The following is a 14379-nucleotide window of genomic DNA, read 5'->3' on the forward strand; positions in this document are numbered from 1 at the left end:
AGATTAAGAGTCTCATGCTTGAACATGGGACCTTCTGCAAACAAAGCAGATGATCTATCACTGAACTCCACCCAGTCCCCAAGAAGCATTCAGGGGTGTTCAAACTACATACCAACAGGCTGCCCTGCAATAACAATTGCTACGCTGAAATTGCCAGGTGCCTGACAGGTTTTTAAAAAAAAATTAATGAAGAATATATACACAGCATTGGTGAGGGCACCCACATTTAAAGCCCCTCTCCCATACAGGTCACTAGGCTCTTCCCCTTCCAAGTCTCATACAGAATGAAATAATTCTGTGAATGTTACCAAAGGGGAATGCCACCCACTGCAAGGTCCTTATGTCTTTGTGGGCTTCTTCAAGTCAGGTGCTGGCACAAGGGGGATTCTCCTTACCGTATTTATGCTTGAGAAAGAGCGAAGACCCACAGCACTGGAGCTCCCCCTTCGCCATAATTGCAATGCGGTCGCCCAGCAGATCTGCTTCGTCCATGAAGTGTGTGGTGAGCAGGATGGTGCGAGTGCTCCGTTGCTGCTGCAAAAGCTCCCAGGTGGCCCGGCGGGAAACTGGATCCATGCCTGAGGTTGGCTCGTCTAGCATCACCACCTAGACAGTGCAGAGGGAAGAGGCCTCAGTGCAAGGTGAAACACAGCTGGCGTAAGATATGAAGGGCACATACCGTATTTTTCGCTCTATAAGGCGCACTGTTTCCCTCCTAAAAAGTAAGGGGAAATGTGTGTGCGTCTTATGGAGCAAATGCAGGCTGCACAGCTATCGCTGAAGCCAGAAGAGGGAGAGCTGCGTAGCAATCCCTCTTGCTGTTCTGGCTTCAGGGGTAGCCGCGCAAACCTCTTCAACAACATTTGATTCAGAATATTTTTTTTCTTGTTTTCCTCCTCTAAAAACTAGGTGCGTCTTATAGAGCGAGAAATACGGTACCTGGAATACAGAGGATAGACAGTGTGACGCAATAGTTAGAGAAGTGGGGGGCAGCCTGAGGCCTAATTTCATGCAGTGGCAGGGGGAAATGGAAGCAAATGGGGTGGCAGAAAGAATAACGAAGAAAGAAAATAGAGGACTCTCAAGACTCACTTTGGAGTCTCCAATGAGTGCGATGCCAATGGAGAGCTTCCGTTTCATCCCCCCAGACAATGCTTTAGACAGAGAGAAGCGTTTCTCCTGTAGGCTGAGGATGTGCAGGATGCGGGTAATCTCCTCTAGACATTTCTCTGCAGGAAAACCTTTCAACTGAGAGGAAATAGAATGGAAAAAGAGTTAGCACATGGGATGACAAAAAAATTTTTTTTGATGCTGCTGCTGCTGCTGCTTTCATTTAAATCAGGGTTGGGGAATGTGTGACCCATCCCTAGCTATTGGTCATGCTGGCTGAGGCTGATGGGAGTTGGAGTCAAACAGCATCTGGAGGACCAGAGATTCCTAATCCCCAGTTAGACAAAAAGGTTAAAAAAAACCCAAACAGGTTTCTAGTCCCTGTTGACAACTGCTGACCCCAGAGTCCTATTGCACTTTGTCCACATTGTGGCATCGACCTGAAGGTGCATCAATGCTGCACATAGGAAAAGCTCATGTGTGCATTCACAAGCCCAAGAAATGTGCATCCATCATCTGCATCTCCCTCCAGCCTGAGAGATAAGCTTGGTGTTTGTATGGCCTTTGCTTTTACAGAAGATTGTGATTGCCGGTGTTCTAAGTGAGAATATACACCATTCATTTAATGTAGGTTATCTCCTGAAGAGTTACACCATGCTATGTAACAAAGGATTAAAAGAAGCCTCGCAATATTTATCCGAGATTACCCCAGCGTAGAAGTACAGGTGCTCTTCCACTGTCATTTGGTCAAAGAGGACGTCGTGCTGAGGGCAGAGGCCAAGACTTTTTCGGATCAGATTCATGTCCTGGGAGATCTCATAGCCATTGATGTATGCTTGGCCACTTGTTGGAGGATACAGTCCTGGGGAAAAGAAACAGCCTTCAGATTAGCGGCCATTAGATTAGATGGATCCCCTAAAGTCCAAGAAGGTTTAAAAGGCATTTTATAGTATCCCTGCCAAGACTGTCCACAACTCTCTCTTGGGTGTATCCAATCCCAGTTTGCTGCCTGTGTGGTACATAAACTGAATCTCAACCATTTCAAACCCTGTTAATTGCTGTAACCTATTATCAGGTAGGGGTTGTGAATTCCCACATTTTGTAAGCAAATATAGCGCATTTCTCTATCTTCATTAATATGCTCCTTTTTATGCACACTTGCTCCTAATAGATGCGTTTTTGTAAATATAGCCTTGACTCATTATTCAGGCTCAGCATGGTGATGATGATGATGATCATAGGCGCCTAGGAAGCTGTCTTATGCTGAGTCAGACCTTTTGGTCCCTCTAGTTCAGTATTATCTACACTGACTGGCAGCCGCTGTCTAGGGTTTCAGGCAGGTAATCTATCCCAGTCCTACCTGGAGATGATAGGGATTGAACCTGGGACCTTCCACATGCAAAGCAGATAATCTACCACTGTGCTACAGCCCTTCCAGCCTAGTCCCAACAGCCCAACCTCACCTGTGAGCATGGACAAAGTCGTCGTCTTCCCAGCACCATTGTGCCCCAGAAGCACTGTGATTTGCCCCTCATACATGTTCAGGGTCAGGTCCCTTACGGCTTCCTTGGTTTTGTTCCCCATCTTGAACACCTGAGGACAGCCAAGTGAGATGTATACATAAACAGGCATTCAGGTGCTCTTTCCATAAGCTGCTGTTGCACAACTCAGCTTTCAGGGTGCGGCATCCCAGAAGAACCCACCTTGGACAGGTGCTTAATTTTGATCCCTGAAACCAGGTCCGACGGCTCCTCTTCTATGTACTGGCTTTTCAGGGCCTTCTCTGGGTCCTCCTCCTCTTCTTTCTCCTTTCCCAGCACTGTCTGAGGACTCCCACACCAATATGAAGGCTAAGGAGAGACAAACAGGGAAGCTCTTACTGTTGCAAAGAATTGGAGTTTGCCAATTATTTCATTGATGGGGTGAACAGCTTTTTCAGTCTGAGGGCCACATTCACCCTTCACTGAGCTACCCACCCCAAAGAAAGGTGCTTCCTCACACTGCTCCACAGAGGCCTGGGAAGCATCCCCTAGCCAGCCCCAGAGGCACCATTTGCCTGGGGAGCTTATAACCAGGGCTGCTGCAACAAACAGCTGTGCAAGTCTCTGGGAGGCAGAGACGCAAGAGGGCATCAGAGGAGGGAGGGAAGGAAAGACGGACAGAGGCCAGTGTTGCCCACAGCACACCCAACCATCATTCAAGGCACCCTAGGGTGCCACAGCACACTGGTTGAAAGCCACTGGCCTAAAACAATGGCCTGGCTCACAAGCCACGCTGGGTCAAAACAAGTCCCGGCATAAACATGGCCGTGTACTTCCTAGAAGAGGAGACGACAGTTGCTTTGCTCCTCTTCCAGTCACTCCTCTGCTGGTTTGGTTTAGCCTGCCATTCAATCCCAGAATCATGGTTTGGCTCTCTGGACAAATCATGAGCTGTAAACCATAAAAGAGACCTTGCTTGGTGGCAGCTTATGGCTAGTCCAGAGATAGTAAAACCAGGTGTCCAGGTTTGGGTGACAAACCAAGTTTCTCTGCATGTGTCTTCACAGCGTCAAACCCCACCACAAATGTTCCATTTCTCAGTTCCACAACTTGCTCTTTTTCTGTGCTCCTGAGAATCGTCACAGCATAATTTGAGCACTGGATTCTTCCCCGTTACTAAGCTCCAGAAGTTTTCAATTACCACTTGCGAGTTGTCGTCCAAATCAACTGGAGGGAGCAGGTTGGCACAGGCTAGGCTACACAACAGCTGGTCATTGGGAGAGAGAGCAGCACAGGACTCACCATCAAGAAGAAGTACCAGGGCTGTGGGATGCCATACTCTCCTGGGAAGACGGCCTCCACATACCAGGCCACCAAGCCATACAGCACCGAGTCCAAGAGTAGCATCCCTAGGACGTGAGCCACAGTGAAGTTATCGTCCACGCTGACTGGTTTCAGAAGGTCCCTCCACTGCACCCCAGTGCCTGGAAAACAGAATAATAATAATAATTTATTATTTATACCCCGCCCATCTGGTTGGGCTTCCCCAGACACTCTGGGCGGCTTCCAACAAAATATTAAAACACAGTAATGCATCAAACATTAAAAGCTTTCCTAAACATGGCTGCTTTCAGATGTCTTCTAAAAGTTTGGTAGTTGTTGTTCACTTTGACATCTGGTGGGAGGGTTTTCCACAGGGCGGGTGCCACTACCGAGAAGGCCCTCTGCCTGGTTCCCTGTAACGTGGCTTCTTGCAGTGAGGGAACCGCCAGAAGGCCCTCAACGCTGGACCTCAGGGTCTGGGCAGAACAATGGGGGTGGAGATGCTCCTTCAGGTATACTGGACTGAGGCAGTTTAGGGCTTTAAAGGTCAGGACCAACATTTTGAATTGTGCTCGGAAACGTTCTGGGAGCTAATGTAGGTCTTTCAAGAGTGGTGTTATGTGGTCTCAGCATCCAAGTTCTGTTTTGCATCCAACAGCGCAAAGTGAAAGCAGGCTGCTAATGCATTACTGAGACCTGAAATGCGAGGGGCCAGGGTGGGGAACAAGACATCCCTTTCTTCTGACCCTCTCCTCCCGAATTAGGGATCCCAAAGTTGTTTTTGTTTGAAATACTTAATGCTACATTATTGTGGAGGATATTTACTAGCCAGTTTGGAGTATACAAGAAATATTTCAACATAACAAAAGATTCTGAGTGTCCTAACCACATTGCATGTACTATCTTGGGTAGCTTTACAACAATCTTATGAGGTAGTCCAGTATGATGGTGGATTAAGAACCTAAGAATGTGAAAAGAGCCTGCTGGATCAGGCCAATTACCCATCTAGTCCAGCACCCTGTTCTCACAGTGGCCAAACAGAAGCTTGTGGGAAACCAGCAAGCAGGATTCAAGCACAGGAGACCTCTCCCCTCCTGCAGTTTCCAGCAAATGGTATTCCGCAGCATTTCTGCCTCCAACCGTGGAAACAGAGTGCACAGACTTCATGGTTATTGCAGATAAGGATCTGAGACAGGGTGGGTGGCTAAGGAGAAGATGGGGACAAAGCTAGGATTAGTTGCCATGGGCTCTGGCTCCACCTGCTGTTGAGCTCCTTGCCTTCTGCCCTGCCACTCCCAATGGGCACCAGCCGCCACTGATTGTGGTGGATACTTGCAGACCTGATTGACTCTCCCTTGATCCTTCACACTCCAACATCTGCCTATGAGAGAGCCTCCAGGCCATCGCCTTACTTACTTCAAGTCCCTTCTCAAAAACAGTTCTTCCAGGAATCGTTCAGACAAGGGGCAGTCAACATGGTGACCTCTCATCAGCCCTGACCATCAACCATGCTGGCGGGAGTGGGTGGGGATTTGAACCCTGGTCTTGCAGGTCCTAGCCTTACACTTTAATCACCACAATGCCACAGGCGATTCCAAAAGGCATGTTTATCAGCTGACAGGCTCCTGACTGTGCGCTGGAAGCCACATTCCTCTCTGCCCCCACACCTGACATCACTTGCGACATCATAGAATCATAGAGTTGGAAGAGACCACAAGGGCCATCGAGTCCAACCCCCTGCCAAGCAGGAAACACCATCAGAGCACTCCTGACATATGGTTGTCAAGCCTCTGCTTAAAGACCTCCAAAGAAGGAGACTCCACCACACTCCTTGGCAGCAAATTCCACTGTCAAACAGCTCTTACTGTCAGGAAGTTCTTCCTAATGTTTAGGTGGAATCTTCTTTCTTGTAGTTTGGAACCATTGCTCCGTGTCCGCTTCTCTGGAGCAGCAGAAAACAACCTTTCTCCCTCCTCTATGTAACATCATTTTATATATTTGAACATGGCTATCATATCACCTCTTAACCTCCTCTTCTCCAGGCTAAACATGCCCAGCTCCCTTAGCCGTTCCTCATAAGGCATCGTTTCCAGGCCTTTGTCCATTTTGGTTGCCCTCCTCTGGACACGTTCCAGTTTGTCAGTGTCCTTCTTGAACTGTGGTGCCCCGAACTGGACACAGTACTCCAGGTGAGGTCTGACCAGAGCAGGTGCTGAGCAGATGGCCATGGTTTTGAGGAAATGGCTGCACCAGCTAAACTTCTTTCCCTGTTTATCCCTGTCTCCATTATTCCTCCCTGTACTTTCCCTGTATGTGTTTTAGACTGGAAACCTCTTGGACTAGATACCTATCAAACCTGTTCTTTGCAGAGCACCATGTGAGGCAGTAAACTGTGGGAGGCAGTGGAAGACAGAAGTGCCTGGCGTGCTCCGGTCTATGGGGTCACAAAGAGTCGGACATGACTAAATGACTAAACAACAACAACAATGTACACAGAATACGCTTATAAATAAAAAATATTTTAGCCCACTCTAGCCCAATGGTTGCCATTAATTTGATTTTGAATTGATTTTAGAATGAATTGATTTTAGAATGTATTTCAATTAACTGAATATGATTTTATATAAACTGTGTTATTTTTACTGCTGTTAGCCGTTCTGAGCCCGGCTTCAGCTGGGGAGGGCAGGATATAAATAAAATTTTACTATTATTATTATTATTATTATTATTATTATTATTATTATATGCTGCACTTTTGTTTGTTTGTGGTTTTTTCCAGGAGAAAGAAAGAAAAATTGAAGAAATATTCAGCCCACTTTTAATTCCAGCCAGAGCTGGAACAACAAGAGTATTGCAGCTGAACAAACATTTACCAGTTGCTCAATAACCAGCTGGTAAGTCATGTGAGTTGGTCTCACACTGACTCCTGCTTGCAAGAGATACAGCAACAGATACAGAGCCCAGCCCAGGACAAACCTATGGCTGCCTGTCTCCTGATGATAGTTAGGCAATTCACACCGTGGGTGAATACATTCTTTCACAGAGTACTAATCTCACCACCCTCTTTTTGGAGCTAATCACGACCAACGCAGCAAACAATCAACATTTCCTGCCATTCTGTTATGGTACAATCTGCATTAATACAATTAAATTCCAACTTTCCTCCAAGGATCAAGGTTAAAGATAAAGATATTATTATTATTATTATTATTATTATTATTATTATTATTACTGCTCCAAGGGGACACCCAGTGAGCTACATAGCTTAGTGGGGATTCGAACCCCGGTTTCCCAGGGTCCTGGGCCAGCGTTCTAACCACTACACCACACTGGTTGCTGCAACCCATGCCATGCCATAAAGATATAAGAAGAGCCTGATGGATCAGCCCAATGGCCCATCTAGTCCAGCATTCTGTTCTTGCAGCGGCCAACCAGATGTCTGTGGGAACCTGAGCACAAGAGCACTTTCCTTTCCTGTGGTTTCCAGCAACTGGCATTCAGAATAATTGCCTATGGCGGAGTAGGGCTGGCCGATATCAGCCTTTCAGCATCACAGTATATCACCAACCAAACATCGCGGTCTGGCAATGTTCAAAAACAAGCTGCATTGGCCTCAGCAACTAGCAAAACTGACTGGAAAACTTAAGAGGAATGTCAAACCAAAAGGTATTTAGGGAATGGAAAATATATAAAGAATACTTGAAAATGTACTGTACGAACTTGCAGAAATAGAGTGATACTGATAACCAAGAATTGTTCAAAATGTAATAGTGGATTATATATCTATATACAAAATAAAATAATGTGAATCTGTGCAAGGAATACAGATAACATAAGTAGTATAATGAGAATTATTGGAAGTTACATATTTTAATTTGTTATGAAAGTGTAATATATTGTATTTGCTTATGTTTGTTTTTCTAACTTTCCTTACTTTATTGTTTTTATTCATTTGCATCGTCTTTGGTACCATATGTTATGTATATTTGTCTATGTGAAAATTATTGAAGATTTTCAAAAGAAAAAAAGGAAAGAATTTGCTGCAGCTCTCACCGTGGGAGCTGAGGAGGGTTCATCCCAGTGCCTAGCGGGCTGGGACAAGGCAGCTTGTTTGTACAGCTCACCGGGGGCACGGGAGGGCTCCCAATCCCCAGCTCAGTAATCCCCGGTGCTCTCCCCGCTCACGGATGAGTAGGGAGAGCAGCGGGGCTCCCCTTCCCCAGCTGAGTCATCCCTGGTGCTTCCCCCACCCCCGCTTGCGCAGGAACCAGTGCTGGACTGGGGGATCCTTTAACTGCTCAGCTGAGGGGAGCAGCAACCACACACTCCTCAGCCAAGCAGTTAAAAGATGCAGAGGAACAAGCTGTTATCGGTGCCTCGCCAATGAAGCTTTTTTTCTCCCCCTGCACAGTATGAGGGCAGAGTGTGATGGCAACACTCGCTGGAAGAAGTACAGGGGTACCTCGGGTTACAGACGCTTCAGGTTACAGACTCCGCTAACCCAGAAATAGTACCTCGGGTAAAGAACTTTGCTTCAGGATGAGAACAGAAATTGCACAGCGGCAGAAGGAGGCCCCATTAGCTAAAGTGGTGCTTCAGGTAAAGAACAGTTTCAGGTTAAGAACGGACCTCCAGAATGAATTAAGTTCTTAACCCAAGGTACCACTGTAGCTAGCAGAGGGATTCGGAAGTGGTGGTGGTTTCACCAGCAATATACCACTGAGTGAAGCTGACATCATGGTCTACTCCTTGTACCAATCCTGGGTGATATATTGATATACTGACCAGGCCTACTGTCAGAGCACTGCCATCATGGCTAGTAGCCATCTATAGTCTTATCCTCCATGAACTAGCCCAATCTTTTTTTAAGTTGGCAGCCACATTGCCTCCTGTGCGGCAGAGTTTCACAGTTTAACAATGGGCTCTGTGCATTCCTGCACGTGCACAAAGAGCAAAAGCAGCTCAACGGTTTTTGCCAAAGGAGGATTTGCATCCACAAAAACTGGCAGCCAGCCAAGAGGGTGGGATTCTCGCCTGGCCAGAAGCACCCTAGCCAACTCACCTTTCCCTTCGAACATGCCAATCAACTGCGCTCCCATAGCCATGGCGACGTTGGAAATGAGGCACGACGAAAGCTTCTGGTTGTGTGTCATCGTGTCGTAGCGTGGGGAGATGAAGAAGTATGGAATGTAGGAGAAGAAGTAGAGGAAGCCCCCAGCAGCTGCCGCCACGTTTGCTGGGAATGCAAACGAGAGAGACAATATTCAGAGAAAATAACGGCAAGGATTCCTGTGCACTAACAAATTCAATAGGAACTCTTTGTGTCGTGGAAACCCAACTCGTGGCATCAAAGCCAGTGTATGAAGGGAGGGGCAAAAGAGGGTCATGCAGTCCTGACACCTTTTTCCCTAGGCTCCTTAAACTGTGGTAGAAACTGTGGAGAAAAATGCAATATGAAGGGGGACCTGCAAAAAAGGTTTGAAGCGTGGAGTGCTACTGCTCAGGACTCTAGCAAGATAACGGCTTTTTCCTGGACACTCCACTGCAGTCTTCTTTTCCTTCCCTGTTTCCCCCAAACAGTCAGTCAGCATTCTGTGTACACTGAGCATGTTCATTACTCCTATATGTGGTTCCAACCCCCTGCACCAGACTTATAAAGTAAAGGTAAAGGGACCCCTGACCATTAGGTCCAGTCGTGACCGACTCTGGGGTTGTGGCGCTCATCTCGCTTTATTGGCCGAGGGAGCTGGCGTACAGCTTCCAGGTCATGTGGCCAGCATGACTAAGCTGCTTCTGGCGAACCAGAGCAGTGCACGGAAACGCCGTTTACCTTCCCGCCAGAGTGGTACCTATTTACCTACTTGCACTTTGACGTGCTTTCGAACTGCTAGGTTGGCAGGAGCAGGGACCGAGCAACGGGAGGTCACTCTGTCGCGGGGATTCGAACCGCCAACCTTCTGATCAGCAAGTCCTAGGCTCTGTGGTTTAACCCACAGCGCCACCCGCATCCCGCCAGACTTATACTGTATGTCTAAATCTTTTTTTTTAAAGAAATATATATATGTGTGTGTGTGTGTGTGTGTGTGTGTGTGTGTGTGTATGGTGTCTATAAAACCTTTCCAGGAGTGTATCACTTCAGACTGCAGGTGGGACAGTCTGAACATGATCTGAACACTCCGCCAAGTTAAAACACACATACACACAACTCTCTGCATTTGGAAAGCTAGCACATCAAGGAGAAGGTCAGGCTCAAACTCTTCTCCTTGACATACTCACACTCCATATGCAGGGAAACTTTTGACTGGATGCATGCTTGACACACATTATATCACTGTTTATATAATAAGTAACAATGTTTTTATTTGTTAACTTTTTCATCTGTTAAAAACGATCAAAGCGCAATTAAAAATGGCATTGCTTTTGTGATTTGATGTGCAGTGTTTTCTACTAAGAAGAAAGTGTTAATGCACAATGACAGATACATTAAACTTGTAAAACTCAAATGAATTACTGTCTGCTTGGCTGGAAAGTTTCAGTATAAAAAGCATCAAAATGAAAAACTCTTGCATGGGTGGGCTGAACAAGGGTCTGCTTCTGCATTCCCACAGCGACAAACTTGTTCACTGTGCTTAGTCACATCCCGCCTCTTCCAGAGAGTGAATTACAGGCGCAACTCTGAAAACCAGGAGCAAACAAGTCTTTCAAGTTTTACTGTTGCAGTGACACACTAGACCTGGCTGTTTTTCACTTTGCAATCTGTTCCTAGCATAGTCACTGCTTAGGCCTCAAATTCCTGGAGTTGCTTTTGACATGTAAACATTGCAATCCATTAAACTGTCAAAGGTGGAGATGGAGTGTTGCTGCTGGCACCTTCAACAGGGACTAGTGGCATTTGCAGCTGATTCCAGTGGGATTTCCAGGTACTGGGTGCAAATCCTGATTTAGCAGGGACCGGCTGCACTCAGAAAAAGGACACCTACCAAATCAGGAGCCTCGTCAGGCCTGATTAGGCTCATGGGCTAGAAGTCCCCAGCATTGCATTAAAGTGAGGCATACTATCCCAGGGTTGGCTTAGAGCATTACAATGAAATTTGTTGTGCTGAAAATTCTGGTTTTCTTACTCCCTACATATAATTGCATTTCCTCCCCTTACAACTTGTGCTTTAAAGCTGTGATCCAATTAATACCATAAGCATGCCATGGGGGAGGGGGAGGGAGAACAAAGCTCAAAGCCCTCTGATGCTTCCACAGGCAGCTGCTTCAAATGCTGAAAGAGGCTAGCCACATTTCATTTCAGATTTGAAAGTGGAAAGGTGGCTTGCCTCTTCAGAATGCAGTGGCTGAGTCAAAGAAACCTCTTGCTCTTTGGCATCTTCCTGTGCGATGATAAGCGAGGTCTTGGGACTAGTTGAAAACACCAGGGACTAGCGATGGTTCCCAGGGCAGCACTTACGAATTCGTATGAAAGGAAGCCATGTACAGCTCCTCTTCCTTGGTATTCTCCACCCAAACACCCCACTTAATATTATTATTATTAGTAGTAGTAGTAGTAGTAGTAGTAGTAGTATTAAAAAATTATAATAAATAATTTATTATTTATAACCCGCCCATCTGGCTGGGTTTCCCCAGCTACTCTGGCCGGCTTCCAACAAAATATTAAAATACAATAGTAAATTTAAAAAACAATGTAAGTTAAATCTCAAATCTAGCAATGCCATCATCTCAGGGACCATTCCACACCCTGGTTTTTTTGGCACACTGCATGGAAAAAAAATTGATGGGAGTGGGGATGCATAATGTTGCAAAGGAGGGAAATTCAGTGTTATCAGCTACTGTGGGAAACAGAATACTGTACTGGACTAGCTAAGCCTTTGGTCTGACCTACAGGGCTCCTTTCTTATGCTTTATTTAGGGGGAGAAAGCTGAGCCTACTATTCAGCAGTACAGCAGCAAATACTATACGTGCATGGATATTATTGAGACCTCCCAGTTCTTAATTCACTTCTACGCCAGTATGTGATGGTGGGGAAGCAAAAAGGCATCAAGGGACATAACAGTTAGTTTTGCAAAAAAAAAAAAAAAAAAACCTAGAAAAAAAGTCCTGAGCTGCTCTGATGCTTGAAATAGCAACTTGAACAAATGAGCAGGGGAAGATTTTGCAGTTCCAGTGGCAACAAGCACTATCGACTACAAATCGAGCTGCCATAGTAACCATGGCTAAGTTACATGCAATGGGTAACCCAACCTACTTCCCTGCCTGGGACAATCCTGTATCTTGAGCAGGCCAAAGCAGTAAAAGAAAAAGGCATGTGTTTTTAGGTTTACAAAGAGGCAGTCCACACCCCTGGGGAATTTCCACTCAGCTGCTTGTCTGTTATCAGCTATCATGCACATCACTGATGCTCCTGCATAACCTCATAATTAACATTTCAAATCCGGAATATGATGAGACAAAGTGCTACCAACTTCCTGGCCTTATGATCACCCTGGGAAACTAGGAGGGGGAAATTGCCAGGCCAAAATCAAAGCAAAACAAAACATGGTTTCTTGTACTTTCAACTTGGAAGCAATAAAGCTGTGGAATGCCGCACCAGGGGGCTGAATAAACAGGAGTTAACTGCCTCTGCAACTTAAGAGCACAGTCCTACCCATATCTGCTCAGAAATAAGTCCTACGGGATTCATTTCGGATTGCCTACAGATAAGTGAGATTAAGCTTGTGGCCGACTCTCTGTTGATTGCAAGAGGACATCCTATCGTTGGGCTAAAAACAAACAAGGGATGTGCATGTGCTTCCGTTCCTCCCCACAACCTTGGGCCAAGAAAGGAACCATCATGTGAGCCCCAGAATTTTGAGTACCAGAACTGAACTGAACTCAAAGCCCTTCCAAGCAAAAATCCATGGCTGGCCACCCTCTCTTTCCCATCGCCTTAGCTTACTTCATCTCACTAGCGTCATAGCTGTCAACTTTTCCCTTTTCTTCCGAAGAATCCTATTCGGAATAAGGGAATTTCCCTTAAAAAAGGGGAAACGTTGACAGGTATGACTAGTATAATTTGCAGGGAGAGCAGTCATTTCCTTCTTTTTTCCTTTCAAAACTACTTATTATCCTTAGACACCGCAGGATAGGAAGAAGAAATCACAGCCAAGCTATAAAATGCAAACCAAATAGCTGAAAACCATAAAAACCAACAGGAAATGGGACCCAAAAAAAAAAACACAGGTGAGATTATTACACATTACAGCTGATAACAATTTGCGTGCCTTTGCTGGCACAACAAATAAACTGACATTAGCCTTTCCCTGTCTTGCTAACTGGACAAGAGAGTCAACCAAGGTCAGTCAAATTGTTTTCTGCCAGGATGGTGGATGCCTCCCAGTATCAGATGTTGATGTACACAAAAAGGGTGCCCAGACTGCATTGTGGTTCATAGGGTTTGATTTGCCTTTCGTGGTTCTTATATTATTGGTAACCTTCTCTAACAGGGCAATAATCCAGCATCTGTCATACCATTTATCAACAGAAATTTCATTACCCGCTTTCTAGTAATGTGAAATTGTGAGCTTAGCGTCCATTAACATAATATGAATGTGATCTTTATTGGGTAGGGCTTCATTAGTGAGGTCCATTTTCTTGCTGCCATTCTTGGAATATTTCCCAATCTCCTCCAGGCACCCATGTTTATCTGCTTCGAGGCACAAAGGGATCTGCCAGCAGATCTGGATCTACTTTCTGCCTTCCACCGACCAAAAGCAGGGCCTGAAAGGCAACAAACTTTTCAAACGTGGGCTAAGCAGCAGCCAGCAGATTCTGCCAGCCTGAGAGAAGTGGTTGTGCAAATCAGTCACTCTTTCATCCTGACGAACAAACAGCCAAGGACACTTTGCTTACCTTTGGAGAAGAAGGTGCTGACCATGAAGCTGAAGGAGATGGATGCGATGGAGAAGACTGTCAAGAAGGTAAACACCAGAGTGGGGTCACTATTTGTGAGCACCGCTCCCTGTTTGCTCACCTGCAAAAATCAATACCCTGCGGTTAGTCCCATTATCTACTCAGAACTCAGCAGCAACATACAGTCTAAAGAAACCTTGAAAATGGAAGGCAGAGTGTGCTGCCAACCCTGATGTGCGTGTTAAGTTTCAATGCCAGCTGGGAGATGCTCACCTTTACGCAGAAGAGGATGGTGACAAAGAAGTTGGAGACCAAGAGGAAGAGGAAGAACATGAGGAACCAGGCACTCCAGTGCAGCCAGTTACTGAGGCCCATCATTCGCATGTACTCCTGCGGATGCAAAAAATCAGCATTGGGTTCTTCTAACATTGACTCCTTCCCAACATTATTCATCCCTTGAATCCCATAACCAGGAGCACTTATGAACGTTTACAGTTGTTTTCAACAGATAAGGGCAATCAGCAAACACTGGACACGTTCTTCTGCCCGAGTTTGTCTTTTCTAATCTTTCAA

General features: G+C 45.9%; 1 protein-coding gene across 2 annotated transcripts in view; it reads right to left on the reverse strand.

Moving 5' to 3' along the window:
- The window catches only part of ABCA3 (ATP binding cassette subfamily A member 3), a 74100-nt gene that overhangs the window by 25927 nt on the left and 33794 nt on the right, over positions 1-14379 (reverse strand). For both annotated transcript variants that reach the window (XM_083711063.1, XM_083711064.1), the window contains exons 7-15: positions 14080-14196; positions 13807-13927; positions 8977-9150; positions 3894-4075; positions 2814-2960; positions 2574-2703; positions 1818-1972; positions 1093-1248; positions 396-606 (exon numbers count right to left, since the gene is read on the reverse strand). In XM_083711063.1, coding sequence (XP_083567189.1) covers positions 396-606; positions 1093-1248; positions 1818-1972; positions 2574-2703; positions 2814-2960; positions 3894-4075; positions 8977-9150; positions 13807-13927; positions 14080-14196 — 1393 coding nt within the window. The remainder of the gene's footprint in view (positions 1-395; positions 607-1092; positions 1249-1817; positions 1973-2573; positions 2704-2813; positions 2961-3893; positions 4076-8976; positions 9151-13806; positions 13928-14079; positions 14197-14379) is intronic.

The sequence above is a fragment of the Podarcis gaigeae genome (assembly GCF_964106915.1).
Source record: "Podarcis gaigeae genome assembly, chromosome: 14".
NCBI classification, from domain to species: domain Eukaryota; kingdom Metazoa; phylum Chordata; class Lepidosauria; order Squamata; family Lacertidae; genus Podarcis; species Podarcis gaigeae.